Here is a 15383-nt window from a genome sequence, read left to right on the forward strand (position 1 = left end):
TATTATTGCTTAAAATGTTCTTTGTTATGTAATCCAAATAAAAGTAATATGTCTTTGTACAGTAGATTGACAAATAAACATTTTACAATCACATTTTTGTTTTTTTTAGGCTTTGTGATTATTACTATAGGTAACATTTAAACAATCCCAAATTCATCTATGGTACCTAATTATCACAACAGACAGAACTTAATGAAAGCTGTTCATTCATATGCAAACTCCTTACCTTCAAAAACACTACAAAAATAGTACCACTCTATAAAGAGCTGGGTACATGTGCTACCCTAAACATTACCACAAGGTGGTGGATCTCTTCCAGAGGGGACACTCCTAGGAAGGGGAGGACACACACTTCATGCACACATGTTTGCCTCCTCCTCCCCCTGTATGAATAGTGTGACTGTGAGCAGGAGGCAGTCAGGGAACATTCAGCAGTAGTGCCTGCACTGCTTAGCTGCTCACAACAGATCGTTGTCTGGGGCAAGAGGGCAGCAGGCCATGCATGAACACACAGACAGACAAGGGGAGATAATGGTGCCCAGCTACTCTTAGGAACTGAAGAGAGCTTAGCTGTCCATGTTTTCACTGCCAGACACTCTCTGTCTTTGCTAACAGAGAGCAGTGGGACTTGTGCTCGCTCCTGTAATAGGTTCCAAGTTTTTTCATTCATCTGCTTCATCTGAGCTTTTACAAACATGGGGTGCTCCTCATCCAGTGCACAGACTGTTGATCAAGAGAAAAGACCAGGCACAAAGCCAGAGGAGAGCAATGGAGACACAGTGGGTAAGTAGTGATCACTCATGTAGTTTAAATGTTTAAAAGTGTAATTTATGTGTGTGTTTTTAGCCTGTTCTCTATACATTTTTCTCAAGATAGAGGATGTAGTTGTGCTAAGTTACTTTCAGTCAGTCAAGACCATTGCTGGCTGTTCTGGTACACCGTGTGCTTTCTCACTCTACTCTGCTGCACAGCACAGTACAGTACCTCTATGGGTAGAATTATTCATGTTCAGCCATTTTCTCATAAATGATGAAACATGGTTGTTATTTTTTGCCTGAGATCCACTGACAGTGTGTTGACAAAAACTGTAAACTGCATTACATGATTTATTGATGAAATGAGACCTGAGAGGGAGTTGACCTGTGTGCTCATGCTTTGTTCGCTGCCTCATTCCATAAAGCTAATTGAGCATTTAGATGAACCTAGATTAGTAGAACTTTTAGCTGGGACTGAGGCAAGCCCCCTGATGTTGTGATATTAGGCTTTACAAATAAAATTGACTTGACTTGACTTGAACTCTTATAGAAGCTCTGTACTAAAGCCAGCTGGGAGTGTTTAGCAGTTCATTTTTCAGCCTGAGGCAAGAGTTGCAACCCAACCTGTTTGCTGCCATTCTTCAGTAGTCAAATTTATGACTTAAGATATTTTTCACACACTAAAAATAGCTTTTTTTCTACAAGATCAAACTGATATGATATAAAAGAGAGTGTGTATCTGCTTCATGCATCCAAAATTTGCAAGCAAAAGGTTTCTCAAAAAGTCAGTCACTTAGGTGCATTCCTTAACATGCATGCAGAGATTATAATCTAAGTGTTTGAAATTCTCTCCAGGAATTTACAGCTCACAAACAATAGATGCAGGATTGCATAGGAGAAAGAGGAAAGACTAGAGGATTGATGCCTCTTTGAAAAGTACCCGCATGTTATCCGGCTACTCTGAAATTCCTCTGCATGGGACAGCTAAGCTTGGCTCTCTCAGTTTTGCATCTAAGCATGTAGTCATGCTCCATATACGAGAGACATGGTGAGTAATCGCCTTGGTTTGTTTGGCTTTGCAAATGTACTCTGTGTTCAAGTCTGTGTAGACGCCCACCGAGAGGCCAAACACAGACTGATTGTCCATTCACTGGATTCACTGGTCCAACCTACTGGCACATGCCTGTGTCATGCCAGGCACGGCTTCATGTACAGTGTGTTCTGACTGCCTCTCCCCTCATACAGTACATACGACATGACAGTCACTGCCCTTGTTAGAAAGTGCTCCTCTTTGTGTGTGATTGTTGATGCTTAAGTCAAGTTGGCACATTTGAATGAGGAAAAGCTTGATTATCATTTTTGAGCAAGTGAACAAGCAAACACGTGTTATGTGCTTATTACACTTAGCAGGACTTTGTCATAAAAAACACTTCCTGTCAGAAACAGCCTTTCCATCTTCCACTATGTCACTGTGTGATGTTTGTGTCAGGGCATTGTCCCTCCAGCCAACTGGCTATATGGTGACCTGTAGAAGCTCGGGTCCTTTTCCAGGGTCTTACATCACCTCAACAAGAAAACCAGTTATTGTACTCTTTGCCCAGGCAGGCTTCTCCAATGTGGCTGAATGAGTGGAGGTTGAAATAATACAGTATACAGTCTGTCTAACAAACCAGCTGTATGCCATCCAAGCCACCACTGGTCCCATCCCCTGTCCGGGCCCCCTGTCTGTCCCCCTCCCCTCCCTCTGTGCTCCTAGCCAGCCATGCCACTGTTTTGACTGGGATCTCTGTCATCTTTGGCTGGTAAATCATGTTGACACACGAGTCATCCATGCCTGGAAAGGCTGTCTCTGTCTCAACCCAAACACATACACATTCACACTTTTCAACAGTGGTTCAGGCCTACAATGCAGACAACAGCTTTTCATTCTTTGTGATAGTTGGTGTTGGTGTGCAGAAGAAGTAAACTGTCGCTTAAAGAACTTGAAAACGCTTTAAATCTTTTTAAAATTTAAAGTAAAACATAGTTTTAAGGGATATGGAGGTTGTAAAAAGCTACCTAAAAACACATCTACTTTTACAATTCTACACTCAATTGTGAAAAAATATTACACTGCACCTAAATACTATTCTGTGCTACATTCTCTCTTCCACAGGCTCATTTTCATTTGAGGTGCTAGGCCGTCACATTCCCTTCCACCCATCACTCTTGGCTCTTTGTACCACTTCTGACAGACAAATAAAATCAGGAAGCTGCAGCTTCCAAACTATCCACCCATTCAGCTAGCTGAACCCTTCTGGTTTGTCTCATTTGTGAACAATGTCCACCCGCTGTTTTTGCGACAAAGTTATTTTTGAAATAATAAAACAGACTGAAAGTTTCTGTTCGGCTGTTGTGACTCCTGTAACTAAGATGTGTGTTGCAGTTCCTGACATTTGAGTTGAAGTATCCAAGCACACTATTGTTCCTCATCTACTGTAGTTTTGCCCAAGGGCTGATAGCTTGTTCACACCCAGTTACAAGAACATGGGTCAGGGCATGAAAAAAAAGGTAGGGTGTCTCTCCAAAGGCAGCAAAGCTGAAAGTCACGTGTATTTTATTTCCTCTGAGAGTGCCTTGTGTGTCCTCGGGGCTTCAGACAAACACAGGTTTCAATAAATCATATTTTCAACTAAGGAAATGAAAGGTTTTCTCTAGCACGCATTCTCTGTGCCTTATTGTCCATTGCCTGCAGTATCTCCTGCATTCCCTGTTGAGCTGAACTACAATTCTGCTGTTTTATGGGTTTAGTTTTATGTTATTTGGACTAAAAGAGAGTTTAAGTAATTTCTTAAATGTATAAATGATCATCTACATGTACATAACAATGTGTTGTTGTGTGTGTTATGTTTATGTAATATCTTGGTTTTTTTGTTTTTACAGTTTATCTATAAATTAAACAGTTTTCAGCTGGTTATCATTTTGCAATCAGTTTATAAATAAATACAATTCATTTATTCAAGAAAGGACATACAAAACACCTTCCAATATAGCACTTAACGCTTGGATGACAGAACGTCAGAGCGCTAATAAGATTGCTGTCCTGACAAATGTGGTCATTTATTAACAAAACTATTCAATTCATAGATTAGCTCAAGGACACTTTCAGACCCCCCACAATGTTTCCAGCTCAGTAAAATGAGAAATCTTCTTAAAAGCTCTTTTGTTGCTCTTTGTTGCCATGTAGTTAGCGTTACACATTAACAGGACGTCACTACCTGAACAGAATGATGCTTGCCAGTCGTAAATCCTAATCAAGCTTGTCTTTGCTCCCCCCTGTGTTGACAGCAGTCAGAAACGGCATCATCGCAGAAGATGCAGAAACCATCGAGGACCAGATGCAGCTGCCTGTGCAGAGTGCCTTACCAGATGATCTTCAACCGGGAGCTGATGATGAGGCGGAGGCTGTGTTAGTGGCCCTGGAGGCACAGGAGGATCTAGGCTCTGGGGAGGACCTCCTGGCTGCTCCTGAACCACAGCCAGAACCTGTCACCCCTGAAGAACCAGCTTCAGCTGCTGCTCCAGCAGAAGCCACTACTGAACCTGAGGCTGCTGTAGTGGTGGAGGCACCACCCCCTGTGGAGGAAGTTGTCCCTGTAGAAACTATAGTGGCTGAGGCTCCTCCTGAGGTCAAAGCCATTGTTGAGGCTACAGAGGAGGCCCCTGCTGTGGAACCTGTTGTACCAGTGCAGGATGAGGCCCCTGCTGTTGTTGAAGAGGCAGCTGCTGTGCCAGCTGAGGCCGTGCCTGAAGTTGCAACCCCTGCTGTTGAGCTTCCTGTAGCAGAGTCTGCAGAGGCCCCAGCGGTTGTGGAGGAAGCAGTAGCTGTTGAAGTGGCTGCTCCTGTGGAAGCAGAGGCTCCAACTGACAATGCTGCAGCAGTTACTGCCCCAGCAGTGCCAGCTGAATCTCCAGCTCCAAGTGAGGCTTCAGCAGCAGCACCAAGTGAGGCTGCAGCACCAAGTGAGGCTGCAGCACCAAGTGAAGCTGTAGCTGTACCAGCTGAGGCTCCAGTACCAGGTGAAGTCTCAGCACCAGCTGAATCCTCGGCACCCGTTGCGGCTGCTGAGCCTGTAATAGATACAGCGATTGCGGTGGCGACTATTCCAGAGATGCCTCCATTATCTTCAGCTGAAGCCCAAGCTGAGCCTGCTGCAGCCCCTGCTGAGACTGCACCACCAGCGGAAACTCCCTGCCCTGCAGAAGCTGCCTCTGCTCCAGCACCAGAAGCTAAACCAGCTGCTGCTGAGCCAGTTCAACAGGCAGAGGCTCCAGCAGAAGTAGCCCCAGAAGTTCCACCAGCAACTGTGACCTCAGAGTCAGCGGCGGACACTGCAGCCCCAGTGGTGGGTCTTGTGGTTGAACCCACCCCAGCAGAATCTAAAGCACCCTCAGCACCAGCCCCTGCCGCTGATCCAGCCCCTGAACCCTCACCTGAAGGTATTGACTGATACCCCAATGTTGCTTTCTCTAATCTTGTCAGATATTTTACATTGTTTCTTGACATATTCGCACAAAGAAACGTCTTGCCCTGCCTTTTTAGTCATCTCTCTATATCAATTATTGAAAAGAAAAAAGATCCCCAATTTTTTATTCACATACATACACACACACACACACACACACACACATATATATATATATATATATATATATATATATATATATATATATATATATATATATAAATTTAAATCAGATTGTACAGTGCAAAGTTAAACTATTAACGTCTGTAGGGTGAGAATATGTCTTGAGTGTTTTCATGACAGGTTTGCTGGCTCAGTAATTTACTCAATTTAACACAGCATTGTTTCCTGACAAACCTGTCATGCTAACTTTTTCAGGGTGTCATACCATGTTATAACCTGCTTGATATGGTATGAATAACAAATTCTGACAGACTTTTTGGGAGGAGGTCAAGCACTGTAGCATTGCCACTGGCTGAAATAGCTGAGAGATCTATGCAAACATGTGTTCGGCAGTAAGCATGTGCATACAAGCAGAAAGAGGTGAGCAGGCAGAGCAAATACTTGGTGAGAAAAGACTCAGATAAGAAATTCTTGTTTACATCCAAGTAAACAATTAATGGTCCTTCACATGTCAGAAAAGCCAATCAATCTTCTCACCACAGATGGCCAAAGTAAGATTCTCAAAAGACAATGTTTTACAACATCACCCCCTCAAAGGTGCTATTATTGGTTACTAAGCAGGTATCCAACACATGGATGGCTAACGACGTCAAACACCCAGTGAACAATCTTTCATATTGGTTCCTGTCTGTACTCCTGTGATTGGTTGGAGCTGACAGGATGAACAGGATATTGTTGGGCTGTGAGGCTGAACAGATAAGGCAGTGTGAGAAATAGAAAGCAGGCACACATACTGAAAGCTTGTCTTGAGTGTGTCGATTATAGCAGGAGCATGTTGTCAGCACAACAGCTCCAGTCACGCAACTCTCTCTTATTGTGCTCTATTGTTAACTGCCTACAGAATAATCATGCTCTGCTGCTTCGAATTACATAAGACAACGCAAATGCTCTACGAGTCTGACCGGATTCCAACCATCATGCAAATTAGTAGAAATACTAGAAGTAAAGGCTCATTTTAAAGAGAAATTCAGTCAATTGTAATGTGCTTGAGATTACTCTGTATGATTCTCATTCACTTTTACACTGTTGCATCCATTTTTATCTCATTTAGAACATGTAATGATGCCATGTACTGGAAACTGTGTTATCTTAGTACTGAAACTAATAAATCTTTAACAGTGATACACATATAGCAGCAGCTAGTATGTATATATATTTTACGTGCTTGACCACAATATGTGGAATTTTACACCTTTCCATTACAAAGCACACAGTTCTCTGGTTAAAATCTATGAAATATCCTATGTGTACACCGTGTACTACTATGAAATTAAATGTGCCTCCAGTGGTCAGTTGCCTTGTGTAAGACAGAGATCATAGTTTTCAGTTCAGCCTGCACCCCACTCTTGACTCAAAGAGAACACGTTGTACTTTTAGGACAGAGACGCCCCTCCAGGCAGCACGTGTAGAAAATGGCCTGATGTGAGACATATTGCATAACTTTTATGAGACTTTTTCTCTGGGGGCTTTAGCTGTGTGCCAGACCAATTACCATACTGTATAGTGTGTGTGTATGTGTGTGTGTGTGTGTGTGTGTGTGTGTGTGTGTGTGTGTGTGTGTGTGTGTGTGTGTGAGTGTGTGTTCAGAGGCCTAGTAAATCACTAGTAAACCAGCTCAGCAGAACCAGATGTGGTCAAGAAGGAATGCTAGCCAGCTACTTCTCATCTGTGGGGTGTTGTGACAGTACTGGTCTGATGATAGTAAACTCATATATCAAACAGGCTTAGCATGAATGACTAGAATCTCTCTTTTTGTGAATGAAAATGTAATGTATTCTTTTTCTTCTTCTTTTCTTCTCTGTGCGTGTGTGTGCAGCGGTGGGCACAGAGAGCGAGAAAGCCAAAAAGGAGGACTGAGTTGGTAAGAGCAAAACCACGAACCACACTTAAACCCAATGCAAACGCTGCAGGATCAGTTTCACTTTGCTTTAAATTTTGAAATAGTTCAATTACATTCAAAGGCACCCAGAAGAACTGTAGATACTTTCTATACTGCTATGAAGATACATTACCCATGAACAACTTTTTCAGTAAAAACTGGGTGCACAGAATAGAGAGGTGAATTTTTAATTTAAATATCAGTCATATGATCTTTGATGATGCTGACAAACCTAATGCAATTAAAACACTGACTACTGACTATGAACAGTGGATTTATAATGTCTCTTTCTCTGTTCTTTGTCCTCTTTCAGGCAGAAGAGATTCACCGAAATAACAAACAAAAACCCAAAGCTACAAATATAAAGGCAACTGGAGGAAAAACATGACAAAGCAACAAAACAAACACTACATTTTCAGTAATGTCTTATCAGCTCTCACCAAACTGTACACCACATACATTAATATGCACGGTGCCTTAACATGTAATTTAGGAAAGATCGGGATTTTTCCTACATTTGTAAATATAAACTTTACAATTAGTTTTTCTACTGAGACCTTGAAGTGCCTGGAGCCACATACTGCACATGTAGGCATTCGTACTGAAAGTACTATGAAAACACATAGGACAGGTAACATGAGACAAGTGGGTGCAATACTCTGTGAAATCTGTGAACTCTTTCTGTAGAGATTGTTAACTCATCAGAGACTAGAGTGGCAGTGTGCTGAAGTGTAGTCAAGGATGCTTGCAGAAAATCCTTAACTATTTAAAGTAGCTGCTTCTTTGAGGAATACAAGCCAAACACAACTGTGAATGAAACGATGTAAAGACCTCGAGGAAACAGACACACCAAACTGGGTGAATGAAAGACACATTTTAAAAGATCACAACTATGACGTAGAAGTTTTAGTGTAAATTCTGCCATAATACCACGTCTTCATTTGGTGTTTACACAATATTTTAAGAGCAGCCTTTCTAATAAGGTTGATTTATTTAATAGGAATGACAGTACTAAGTGTTGAGTAACAGAGTGTACAGTGTAATACTGATAAGCACTACTGTAGGTCAAATCCATGTTTTCTTCATGTTTTTTTCTTCAAAATCCCTGTGTTGGTTTCCATGGTTAAATGATGAATAAAATGTGTTTTTATGTTTTGAGGATGTGTTTGAAGAATAAAAAAAAAACATGCAAATGATTATATTGATATGCAGACGATAAGTAATAATGTGATGAACCATAGCCGGGTTGAGGATGCAGATGATCCAAGTTTATTCACCGACATGTCATCTTGCTGTTCCATGAAGCCATTTTGTGCAGCTGCACTGTAGCTGGCAGATGTTCATGAAATGATCTTCCTGAAAATAAAGGCGTTTCAGACTAGATTTAAAGACACCATGGAGCCTGGCAGTGCTGACGTCATATGCACATTGGTTTTGGTTTGAGTGCATTTATACGTACATGTGTAGCACAGTAAGAGATCACCTAGTGGAAATGATTTATAATTTATCATTAGTTCTACATGCTGTGTTTAAAAAGAGTAAAAATCTTGTGTAAGTGTGTGAGATGAGATGGATGTTGCGGGAACAAAAAATTCTTTTGATGTCTGTTATCTTTTTTCATGTTTTTTCCTCTGTAATATATATTCACTTTCTGAGCCTTGTCTATGATTCTGCTAACCTAGTGTACAGAATAAAGTTTTACTCACTAATACACGTGCTTTTTTTTTTTACTTAAATGTGGCCATGTTTTAGTGTATGGCAACCACAATACATTTCATATTTAAAGGAGCATGCACACATAAAAAATCCAACATGGTCCAGCTACCCTGGGATAATGTAGGTGGCCTTTAAAAAGAAAAACAGCTGTGTTTTTCATCATATGGTCTTTAGATCCACAAGGCAGATTCATTTTAGAATTATTTCAGGTGAATGACTTCATATCTATTCACTACACTGTAATTTTTTTTGCTGTCTCATCACCCTCACTATTAACTGGGAAAGTATTCTCTAGCAATTCAAATTAATAATGTTGGTATGTGCACCAAACGTGCCCAGGCTCAACCACATATCATTTAGAATAACTTAATAGTTTGCATGAGAGCTGCCTCAGTGCCAGCAATCTCAGTGAAAATATGAATGTGCTGGATAAGGGATATCTAAAATAGATAAGCAAGGAGCAAACAGTGTGCAGGTTTATCTACAACCCAGAAATACAATAGTTGATTTCAAAGACTAAACCCCACACCTGACACATTTATCCAAACAGGAGTTATTGAATCAACATTGAAATCAGCTGTATTTCGTGAAGTATGTGTTAGTCTTTTTGTAGAAATGATTTTTCTGTTGAGTTCAATTTTAAGCCAAATCAATGAAATATATCTTTGGTGTACTCTCTGTACTCTCAGTGAATGTCAAACATGATTAGACCAATGATCAGAGAAAGACTTCTGCAATCTATAATCTATTAGAACCCATGATCTGGCTCAGAAAAAAGAAAGAGAGGCATCAGATGCAAAAAAGTGATAATTTAAAATGCTCAATATGTGTGAAAACAGGCACTAAATGGCATGAAGAACAATTAAATGTCTTGGATCAGCAGCTACTCTGGATTGCAACATGTTTAAAGCTTGCTGATCTTCCTCAGGCACCATCAAAAGGCTTATGCTGACGTGTCTCTGAAAGTAGAGAAAGGCAGGAAATGACACGGTAAATATGTCATGCTGAGAAAATATATACAAAACAATAATGGGATGCTTGTTAAACACAAGAACAATATGTAAGGGGTGGAACATGCCAAATAACATGTAGTCACTCACTAAGCCAAAAATATGTCAAAATAAGGTGATTAGACACAATATAGAGAACTATACAAGAGGGGATTAGTATTGCTTGTACTGTACTGTGTGTTAATCACTTATCCTGCACTCAATAAAATAAAAAAAACAAACAATAAAAAACAAGAAGGGATTAGATGAAACAAGATAGATTTAATTCCTCACTAAGCCCCTGGGGAGACACTGTTCTCAGGCTGAATATCCATCTGCATCCATTTGAGAGGAGAGGCGACGATCAAGCTCACCATCTCTGCTTGTGGGTGCAATGAACACAATAACACAGAACTGAAGATCAGTGGAGGAATATCCACATTGGATAAAATGTGCTGCAAAGGTTATGATCTGGCATATAATCCATACTGTCCTTATGCGTGAATGGGTTTCCATCCCACATCAACAAATATCGAATATATAAGAAGTAATACTGTATAAGGGCCAATCACCAACTGAGGAAGACACATAGCGCAAAGTCATGAGATTAAGGAAATAAATCACCATTTAAGTAAATTAAAACATTTATTATTGAGTTATATTTAATCATCTATCATCTGGCATAATAAGAGAGGATACACTGTCATGGGTATGGCTGGTGACAACACAGGCTGATGGTGTAATTCAATGCAGCAAACAAGCTTAGATACTTTTCAGCTATTGTGAGTGAAACGTGAGCAGAGGGAATTTAAAATGCATTGTTGTCAGCAAACGTGTCTCATCAATGTTAATGAAGGAGGAGAAAGTACCCTGAGACTGACTGCTGGTCGTCTGCACGGTGACCTGGTCAACAGGTTTGACAGCACTAAGTCACTATATACCTTACAAAAGGTGAAACATCTATAATAAAAATGATTAGTGCGATACAGGAGTTCTTGCTTAGACTACAAATCAAGGATCATATTTTTCAGTGATAATGAGTTTTCAAATGTTTTATTGTTTGATAGATGTTCTTGTTAGGAAGCATCGGTCACAGGGCCCAAAACAGCAACTGCTTCAATCTCAACCAGTCCACCCTAGACAAACAGAGAGAATATTGATGGATAGCAGCTTTTTGTTTGGTTCAATCCAGTAGAGAATCAGTGGCGACAAGTATAAATCTTCATCAAATACTCACTCTGGGAAGAGCAGCAACCTGGTAGGCAGCTCTGGCTGGGAAGTTGGTGGTGAAGACTAAAGAAAGCAGCACATGAAATATCAGGACAACAGACACATATTTAAACACGTTTATGTTTAATGAAACTGACACGTGGACCAGCTGTGGTGAAGTCCCACAACTGGTCTGTCTACAAACACACTCAGTAACTAACTACAGTCTGACATGAAGACAGCAGTGTAGAAAGGTTTGTTTTCTGATTTGACTCAACATGAAGTCAATCTTAGTGTTTCATTAAAAATCAAACACTGACCAGTCAATGTAGTCCATGATGTTCTAATCAACATGTTCACACAAAATGTTCATTTTGCAACTTTCTGTCACTGACTGATATAAATCAAACCTTGACTGTCTCAGCAATGAAAGCACCGGTGTAACTAATAACACTAATTAGAGCTCTGTCCCACTGTCCCAGTCAGCCTGCACAAGCAATCATTAGTCTTATTAGTTACACCCGTGCTTTCATGCTATGACATGTTTCTTCTGAAAAGATCTTTTGTTATGTGGCCTAAATCCAGTTTATGAAAGCTTTTGTGTTTGTTGTTCTAAACATCAAGTGTCAGGGCAGTCTTCATTAAACAAAATCCTCTTGTGCACTGGAAATGATGTGTTTTTTGGTAAACACTAACAGCATGGGTAAACAGACAAAAAAAAAATCTAAATATTAAACCCTTGGGAAAATATTTTGCTTTGTTTGTAAGTTTTAATTGGCAAATGCTTTCCAAAGTCTCACTTTTACTGACACATATATTGCAATATTTCATGTTATTACAAAACATAAAAGTATATTTATTTCTCTGTAAGCACAGTGTACTGTAACACTTATTTAATACATGCTGTACACCATTATTAGGTAGTTAGAATTGGGACATGAGAAAAAGGAAAATAGTATCATCTACATCTACACAAACTTCATTAATGGAAAATTCAAAACATTCACATTATTGGACTGACAGGAGAAGTCTGGGAAATGTAATGCAATAAACACACTGTTGATACACCCACACAGGTGTTTTCACTTCTTTATTTGCTTTATTTAATGTCTTCAGAGTTATGGGAGGGCGTGTGCAAACCAGACTTGATTGACATGTCTCTGATCCTTCTATTAAATTTGTTGGACCTGTTCCGGGCAGGAGAGCTGAACGCTTATTATTCTCATTTGTTCATGAAGTTTGGTGACCTAATGTAGTTCCAGCATAGCTCCACACAGCTTCAACCGGATCAGAAGCCTAATTAGTCAGAATAAGTGAAAACACCTGTGGTGGCGCTCAGGGTCTTTAAATGCTAATGGTAGTCCATATTTTTTCTCCTCTGTGTCTGGTTTTTATGCCACACTCTACCCATGGATGAAAGCTTTTTTCCCCTCTTTTTACTCCCTTTTCCCCTCCAAGAGCACTGGCAGTGTAGAAGTGCTCCTTACAATTCTTTTTCTTCATACAAAACTGACATTAAGTGAATATGGTGCATGTGAATGAAAATCATACTCTCCATATTGAAAACCTCAGGCATCATTTAGAGTTAAAGGACTTCCTGGCTGTCTATAGAGCATCAGATGTGGGATGACATTTAGTTGAGGACTTAATCCACTGGCAGCAGCAGCAGCTCAGGTTTCACTCTGCTTGGTGACTCAGCACACTTCAGGAGACGCTACCAGTGTGGTGACAAAATCACCTGTGCTTCTGAACATTTGTTTTCATACTTCTGTCTGTGCTTACTCTGTTCTTTGCTGAGAATATTTACAATATGAAGAAAAAAGCAAATTCAAAAATGACATCTGAATTATGTGTTGTGAAGATATAGTGCTCATACTCAAATGTAAAGACACCCCAACATGAACAGAATAAATAACAATATAGCAGAAGATAAGCACTCAAAACAAGTAGTTGCGTGAAAAATGAGGCCAGTACAGAAAAAGCCAGAGATCAGGCAGTTACTGCGTCCATACAAGCCAACCAAGTGAAACGTCATATATTCAGCAACCATCATGTTGACCTGGATAATGCAGGTTCTCTGGACTGTGCTGACACCCAGTGGCAAAGTCTATATTGCAAGATGCAAGTGATGGACCTTTGCTTGTTACATGAAGGTTTCATCATGGTGAAGGTTTTACCATGACTCGGTAGAGAGGAAAAGTAGCAGATGAAGAAATCATATTGATAATAAAATCAATCATACTTACATTGCTTGTAAACATCGTTGACATTGGTGAAGTCGTTCATGTCGGCTAAGAGCACTGTGGTTTTGACAACTGCAGAAAACAATGAAAAAATGTTTGAGTAAAAGATGCCCTTAAACACAAACTTCTAAATTCATGCAAAATGTGTCACTTTTCAAATATAGGTACAGTTTCTCCTCACCGTTCTCATAACCGCACCCAGCTGCTTTAAGGATTTCACCCATATTCACAAGAGCCTGAGGAGATTAAGGAAGAGTTTAGGAGCCACAGACGGCATGGTTCGATGTGTTCTTTAGTAATTTGTTTTGATTTGCTAATAAAAGAGATCAGATGATAGAAAATGGAAATGTTAGAACTCTAAAGCAAGCTTGACATGATTTTACAATCAATAATAAAAATGCAATTTGCAGTTTATTCATAACAATCTTTTAATGGATTGGATATGAGAGAATCGAGAGAGAACAGAAGCTTAATGTACCAAACAGAATCAATTGAAGAAAAAAAACAATCACATAAAACTCATCAATACTGAGCAACTTTATTATAAACACATAATAACATTTAGGATGATTTCCAGTTTTGTAATGCCCCTAGTTTGTGAATGAATGATGGGAGTGTGGTTGGTGGCGGTTCACCTGTCTGGTTTGAGCCTGGACGCCACCGTCCACCAACTGTCCATTGGCAGGATCCATCCCCAGCTGTCCTGAGATGTACATGGTCCGATCTACCACCACCGCCTGGCTGGGAGACGCAAAACAGGAACAAAGAATCATCCACACTGGATTAAAAGTGAGCTTTTAGAAAACAATGTGAATTATTCCGTCATCTCTAGTGTTTTACTGCTACAGAAGGAGAGCAGATGATAAATGCAGAAATTCTGCAAATCAATTTTTTAATGTGAAACATAAAAATGTCTTTGTATTTGTATTCAACCATGTATTATACATATTTTACATGACTATACCTTCACTTGCTTTTCTCTTATCAATTCACAAAGTTCATGTGGTTTCACAACTGCTATTACTGCAAGTCTAGGTGGTCAAATGAGGGATTTTAAAGATTATAATGAGTAATAATGAATTGTCTGGTTAAATGCATTTGTTTTGTTACATAGACAAAACTATTTTTTTCTTTTAAGCTTCATTAACATGTTGAGGGTGAAATACATAATATACTGTCAGCCAGTGGCCACACTGAAGCTGTATACTTTGTCCAAACATTATGATGCAAAGTCATAATTAACTTCATTAAGAGGAATCTGTATTCAGTAAACACAAAAATGTGAGCACAGAGGCGGTTGATTTTAATAGTTTAGCCTTTCAATTGTTTACACAGTTTAAAGTGCAATCCAAAAATGTGCCCTTTGCTCCTAAAAGCACGAGTGACCACTGTTCCACCTCCAGCCATAACTAATGGACAGAGTATTGCTCTTCCAAGGGCATTGAAACAAAGCTATATGTTCACACTGAGAAAATGTTAGTGGTCCTAATACCTCTAACACATCTTCCCAACAGTCATTACTCTTTACATGTGGTCTAAATGTTTGACAGCTGTGTGTTTGACAGCCGTCCGCTGTGAGCCAGCTTTTAACTTCAGCCTCAGTTTCAACCTGATGGACCGACCTTACAGCTCTTTCTCACCTGTACGGGCCGATAGCAGCAGGAGCTTTTGTTGTGCTGATAATCCTCCTGATCAATGAAGCCATTTTACTGACAATATATCTAATCAAACCAGGTGAATGACACAACTTTTGCAACAGTGTGCTGCAAAAAGGAGAGGAAGAAGGAACACTGGATAATCGTTACACAAAACGTCATAGATGCATTACCGTAAATCACCATGTAGGCGCACAGGAAATATTTTTATCTGGCGTTTTTCTCCTTAGTTTGTTTGCACAGAAATGT

General features: G+C 39.9%; 2 protein-coding genes across 3 annotated transcripts; one reads left to right on the forward strand and one right to left on the reverse strand.

Annotated features, from left to right (window-relative positions):
- The first annotated feature begins 414 nt into the window (after window positions 1-414).
- Window positions 415-9022, forward strand: LOC121905900 (skin secretory protein xP2-like). 2 transcript variants are annotated; one of them, XM_042424481.1, is made up of 4 exons: window positions 415-783; window positions 4083-5234; window positions 7260-7304; window positions 7636-9022. In XM_042424481.1, the coding sequence occupies exons 1-3, from the start codon at window positions 696-698 to the stop codon at window positions 7298-7300; spliced, it is 1281 nt and encodes a 426-aa protein (XP_042280415.1). In that variant the 5' UTR covers window positions 415-695; the 3' UTR covers window positions 7301-7304; window positions 7636-9022. The 2 variants fall into 2 exon arrangements, with proteins under 2 accessions (XP_042280415.1, XP_042280416.1); XM_042424482.1 differs by having other exon boundaries at window positions 4086-5234.
- A 1637-nt stretch (window positions 9023-10659) lies between these two features.
- On the reverse strand, window positions 10660-15274 carry LOC121905474 (2-iminobutanoate/2-iminopropanoate deaminase-like). The gene is made up of 6 exons (XM_042423716.1): window positions 15120-15274; window positions 14115-14220; window positions 13661-13715; window positions 13483-13551; window positions 11265-11320; window positions 10660-11163 (listed from the first exon to the last, which is right to left on the reverse strand). The coding sequence occupies exons 1-6, from the start codon at window positions 15182-15184 to the stop codon at window positions 11104-11106; spliced, it is 411 nt and encodes a 136-aa protein (XP_042279650.1). The 5' UTR covers window positions 15185-15274; the 3' UTR covers window positions 10660-11103.
- Window positions 15275-15383: the final 109 nt, after the last annotated feature.

This window comes from Thunnus maccoyii, chromosome 10, assembly GCF_910596095.1.
Source record: "Thunnus maccoyii chromosome 10, fThuMac1.1, whole genome shotgun sequence".
NCBI lineage: Eukaryota > Metazoa > Chordata > Actinopteri > Scombriformes > Scombridae > Thunnus > Thunnus maccoyii.

Excerpts from the sequence above, each read along its gene's own strand:
- LOC121905900 (XM_042424481.1), top strand. The coding sequence starts at position 696 with ATGGGGTGCTCCTCATCCAGTGCACAGACTGTTGATCAAGAGAAAAGA. Across the intron at positions 784-4,082 it reads GAGCAATGGAGACACAGTGG|CAGTCAGAAACGGCATCATC; the intron begins GTAAGTAGTGAT and ends CTGTGTTGACAG. Across the intron at positions 5,235-7,259 it reads CCCTGAACCCTCACCTGAAG|CGGTGGGCACAGAGAGCGAG; the intron begins GTATTGACTGAT and ends GTGTGTGTGCAG.
- LOC121905474 (XM_042423716.1), bottom strand. The coding sequence starts at position 15,184 with ATGGCTTCATTGATCAGGAGGATTATCAGCACAACAAAAGCTCCTGCT. Across the intron at positions 11,321-13,482 it reads CAACGATGTTTACAAGCAAT|TCTTCACCACCAACTTCCCA; the intron begins GTAAGTATGATT and ends TGCTTTCTTTAG. Across the intron at positions 11,164-11,264 it reads AGGTTGCTGCTCTTCCCAGA|GGTGGACTGGTTGAGATTGA; the intron begins GTGAGTATTTGA and ends CTGTTTGTCTAG.